This window comes from Miscanthus floridulus, chromosome 11 (genome assembly GCF_019320115.1).
Source record: "Miscanthus floridulus cultivar M001 chromosome 11, ASM1932011v1, whole genome shotgun sequence".
In the NCBI taxonomy this organism is placed as follows: Eukaryota; Viridiplantae; Streptophyta; class Magnoliopsida; order Poales; family Poaceae; genus Miscanthus; species Miscanthus floridulus.
Genome location: NC_089590.1, coordinates 61,947,979 through 61,952,765, shown reverse-complemented (window position 1 = coordinate 61,952,765; position 4,787 = coordinate 61,947,979). Strand labels below are relative to the sequence as shown.

General features: G+C 46.2%; 1 protein-coding gene and 1 pseudogene across 1 annotated transcript; one reads left to right on the top strand and one right to left on the bottom strand.

Moving 5' to 3' along the window:
* Positions 1–1,134: 1,134 nt before the first annotated feature.
* LOC136493620 (uncharacterized) lies at positions 1,135–2,057 on the bottom strand. The gene is made up of 2 exons (XM_066489717.1): positions 1,848–2,057; positions 1,135–1,702 (listed from the first exon to the last, which is right to left on the bottom strand). The coding sequence occupies exons 1-2, from the start codon at positions 1,973–1,975 to the stop codon at positions 1,492–1,494; spliced, it is 339 nt and encodes a 112-aa protein (XP_066345814.1). The 5' UTR covers positions 1,976–2,057; the 3' UTR covers positions 1,135–1,491.
* A 1,767-nt stretch (positions 2,058–3,824) lies between these two features.
* Positions 3,825–4,787, top strand: LOC136494593 (L10-interacting MYB domain-containing protein-like; annotated as a pseudogene).

The following is a 4,787-nucleotide window of genomic DNA, read 5'->3' as shown; positions in this document are numbered from 1 at the left end:
ATTTTGGATCCAATTCGGGATTTTTCTTGGAAAGTCTCGGGAAGAAATTGGATTCACATAGGTGGGATGCTACTAAGCAAATGGACTTCTGTTGGTTTTCTCGTGTTCTAATGGGTCTTCTGGGCTTTCTTTTTTTTTAATCATGGTCTTCTGGGCTTTCTAACAATGAAAGTTTTGGGCCTGGTTTAGATTGCAACTTTTTTTAACCTGGTGAATAGTACTATTTTCGTCTTATTTGACAAATATTGTCCAATCGTGGACCACCTAGGCTCAAAAGATTCATCTCGTGATTTTCAACTAAACTGTGTAATTAGTTATTTTTTTTACCTACATTTAATACTCCATGCAAGCGGCTAAAAATTGATGTGATGGAGAGAGAGTGAAAAAACTTGGAACTTTGATGGGATCTAAACAAGGCCTTGGTCAGATAACAGGCCCACCTGGAAGCTGGAATACCCTCCGGCTCTCTGATGCTATTTATCGTTTTTTGCCTTTGCCATTTCAGCTCAGCAATGTCCTGCTGCACCAACAATTAACACTCTCGCCATGCGCCGTACGAGGAACGTCGGAAGTCACCAAGGCGCGACAGAGCGAAAGAAGTGTAAACGGCGAGACGATCAAGTCGCGAGGACCATCCCTTTCCGCTGGACGGAACAGGGACTTGCCCGATCAGCAAGGGATAGCATCGTCGTCGTCGTCATCCACTTCGTTCAATTCCTCTTCATTCACACACTGACACACCCCAACACCAGGGAGGAAGCGGGGGGGGGGGGGGGGGGGGGGGGGGGGGGGGGGGGGGGGGGGGGGGGGGCGGGGGGGAGCGCAATACCAAAAGCAACCTGTGAGTGACGACCATCATTAACCTCAAAGCAGGCATCAGTGACCACTAGTGAGCAACGCTGTCACCCACAGGTGTCACAACACTAAAGGGAGGAAAGGGGGGAAGCGCAATACCAAAAGCAACCTGTGAGTGACGACCATCATTAACCTCAAAATAGGCATCAGTGACCACTAGTGAGCGACGCTGGCACCCACAGGTGTCACAACACTAAAGACAGGGCTGCCTTTGGACCCTGCCTTTAGCCCATAGATGAGTTAATTAACCGGCAAACTGACGGTCAAGGAACGAAAGCATCCAATCAAGAACATCATCTCTTCCTCTCTTTTTTTTTTCCGTGAAAGAACATCATCTTTGCACTACTGCCACTCGATCTCATATATTGTTATGTAACTGTACTACTAGTAATATACTCCGTATTACATTAGTCGTGTAGTATATTAATTACTAGCTATCAACTGAAGAGCCAGTCATCAGATTCTGTTACCCACAACTTATGAGTCCTGAAAGAGAAAACTAATGGCTACCACACAAATCCTTGCTAGCTTCACAAACACAGGAATTCGATCGAGGCGTCAGACAAAAGAAGAAGAGACAAATCAGAACAAGAAGATGCGTGCATGTGGACTCGACGCGTGGGGCTAAAATATGGTTTAGGAGGGATCGAAGTTGTAGTGCTTGTCGACGCCGACGACGACGTCCCAGGTGCAGCTGAGGCCCTTGGGGAAGACGACGAGGTCGCCGGCGCCGAACTCCACGCACTCGCGGGAGCCCTTCACGGCGGCCCTCACCCTGCCCTTCACGAGGTAGCACGTCAGCGCCGCGTCGAACTTGAGCGGGAACCTCCCCGGCGGACAGCCCCATCTTCGCATATATATATGTACGCGAAGAAAAAGGATCGATCGATCAGATCTCAGAGGCAAAAACTTAGAACGAACGAACGAACACGTCACATGGTTAAAGGCCAACGAGAGAAAGGGGCAGGAAGAAAGCTTTGAATTATCATTACTTGGGCCAGGACTTGACACCGAGTTGAAGCAAGCGCGCCTCCGGCGGGTTCTTCTCGACGGTGATGGAGAGACCGGGGGGCCTTGCTGCCTCCATGGTGTCTGATGGGCTTGTTGAAGCCGTCCCCATGAACCCCTCTTTGACTACAAAGATATAGTAGGAGGAGCAGAAGGCAAAGTTGAAGTGTGGACAGTGGTGTGTGTGCTGCCGCTAGTATACTAGCCGGCCGACAATAGCTAGAGGCTCGAGCTAGCCTAGCTACAAGAATACAAAGGGAGTTGCAGCCAGCTGGATCTCTTGGATATGGAGAATCGCCAAGCGCACTTGGAGCTAGAGGAAGTGAAGGACTCTGTCATACGGAGCGAGGCACGAATCTCTGCATTACGTGCCCTTTACTACAGCATCCTGGTTCCTGCACCCCAGTGGTGAGGACTCCCTCCGTCCTAAAACAATACAATTTTAGTTTTGCACGTAAGTCAAACTTTTATAAGTTTATTTAATCGGGTTTATATAAAAAAAATCAATATTTATGTCTCCAATTAGATTTATCATAAAAATATATTCCATAATCAACACAATAATACTTGGCCTCTGAGAAAATATTTGTCATAAATATTAGTAGATTTTTATATAAATTTAGCTAAACTTAAAAATTATTTGACTCGTCAAAAATGAGAATTGTATTTTTCTTTTTTAGAAGAGAGAGTACATGTTTTGCGAGCGAAGTGAGAGAGTACATGATAAGACTTGTGCCCATCGAGAACTACATCCCGTTGCCTATTCATAATCAGGGACATAACAACTATTCCAGCACTATAGCATCGCACTTCTGGCACCAGAGATATAGGTTGTCGTGGAGAGATCATCTAGGTGTCCTGTGTGCATGTCATGGGCCTACGCATGGGCTGCACGTCATGGGCTGCACAATGGCCGTTCAACAAGAGGGATATTGCACTGTGTACTAGAGGTCAGTTTGGTGTGGCTCCCACCATGGTTCCGCGTGCAGCTTCGGAACCAGAGTGAACGGAACCATTGCAGGGCTCTGCTCCTAAACTCCAGCAATTTTATCAAAAAAATCCGACCAAACACTCCAACTCCAAAACTCTATGGAGCTGCTAACTCCATAGAGCTGTACTACAAATGGAGGTGGAGTTTTGGAGCACATCTTTTGTTACTCCACAACCCTCTCTTTTGAACCTCTCCGTGGAGTTGGCCACCAATGCCACTGGTTACACAAAAAAACGTTTCGCTTCTATTCTCCGAGTCTCCCGCGCGCATCCCATTTTCCACGTCCTGCGCCTCCCTCCGTCCCGACTCTTCTCGCGAGACCGCCACCGTTAGGGTTTCCGCCGCCACCAGGCAGACCGGCGGCCGCCGTCCACCCCCCGCCGCCGGTCTCCTCGCTCCGCCTTCCGCCACGTTTGCAAGAGGCCTGCCGCCTGCCGCAGAAAGCCCTGATGCCGGCCGCAGCCCCCCGCCGTCGGAGATCCCCCGCCGACGGCCGCAGAGGCCCGCCAACAGCCGTTCGGAGATCCCCCGCCGCCGTTCACAAGGTATGGTGCTTGCTTTGTTTTTGCTATCGGGCATCGTTACATGCTCTGCAATTACATGTATGGTGCCTTTTGGCCGTCGTTCAATGCTGCTGGAATTGGGTTGCATGCTATGTTATAGATCGATGCATTATTGTAGCAACTGAAGTGTGCACTAGCTTCTGTAACATTAGAGTCTTGTTTGCTGAAATTAGCCTATTGGATAGATCGATGCATAATGAGAACCTGTTGTAGTTCTATATTGCTGAAAATAGCCTGTTGGATAGATCGATTCATTAGATAGATCGATGCATTAGCATGTTGGCAGTTCAGTATATTCCAGTTGAAATTTCTCAGTATAATGAGAACCTCGTATATGAAATTTGTATACATTGGGTAACAGAAATTAGGTAACTTGCCTTCTAATATGAAATTTGTGAGTTCGATAGATGCCTGAAATTGATTCGAACTCGGAGAACACTCGAGTACTGGGTATGTTGTTTGCCGAACAAGTTGGAAAAGGAAATCGGCCAAACACACACTTGAATGCACTTGGTTATACTGAGGTTGAGAAAGGGTTCAAAGAAAAGACTGAAATTGTGGCTACCAAGGTTCAGATCAAGAATAAATGCGACAAGTTGAAGGAAGATTTCAAGGCATGGAAGAAACTAATGTTGAGGCAAATAGGGATTGGTTGGGATCCTATAAAGAAGACTATTGCTATGGATGATGAATGGTGGAAAAAAGCTAGAGTTGTAAGTTGGTTCAAAAATTTTGCTATATTTGTTTTCCATATGTCAAATCTGTTGGTAATACTTATAATAATATGTGTTGTTTTGCTTATTTCAGGACATTCCGGGTTTGTGGAAAGTTCAAAAAGAAGGGCCTTGAGAATGAAGATGACTTAGCCAAGTGTTTTGCTGACATCACTACTATTGGTATTGATCATTGGTCTCCTCATGTTGTGAATGTTGAAGCAACCGAAAATGTTGATGAGACACAAGATGAGGCAACCAATTTTGAGCCACAAGATGATGATTCCATTCCTAAAACACAAGAGGAGGATATTGGTATTTTCTCCTCCACCTGCAAGTGGTAAGAGATTGGCTAGGCCTGTTGAAAGAAGTGGCAAGAAGGTGAAGTCTGGAAATGCACTCCTAGTTCAAGAAGCAGTAACAAGTATGACAAGTTCAGCCAATGAATATGTTTCGAAGAGACATGGAAAATACTCTATTGATGAAGTGATGGAGGTTGTGATTGCTTGTGGGACCGGCTATGATAGCAATGAACATTATATTGTGTCTGAACTGTTTGTGAAGAAGGAGCAAAGGGAGATGTTCATGACCTTGCCTACTAATGAGATTAGGTTCAATTGGCTTAGGAGGAAGTACAATGATAAATTTGAAAAGTAG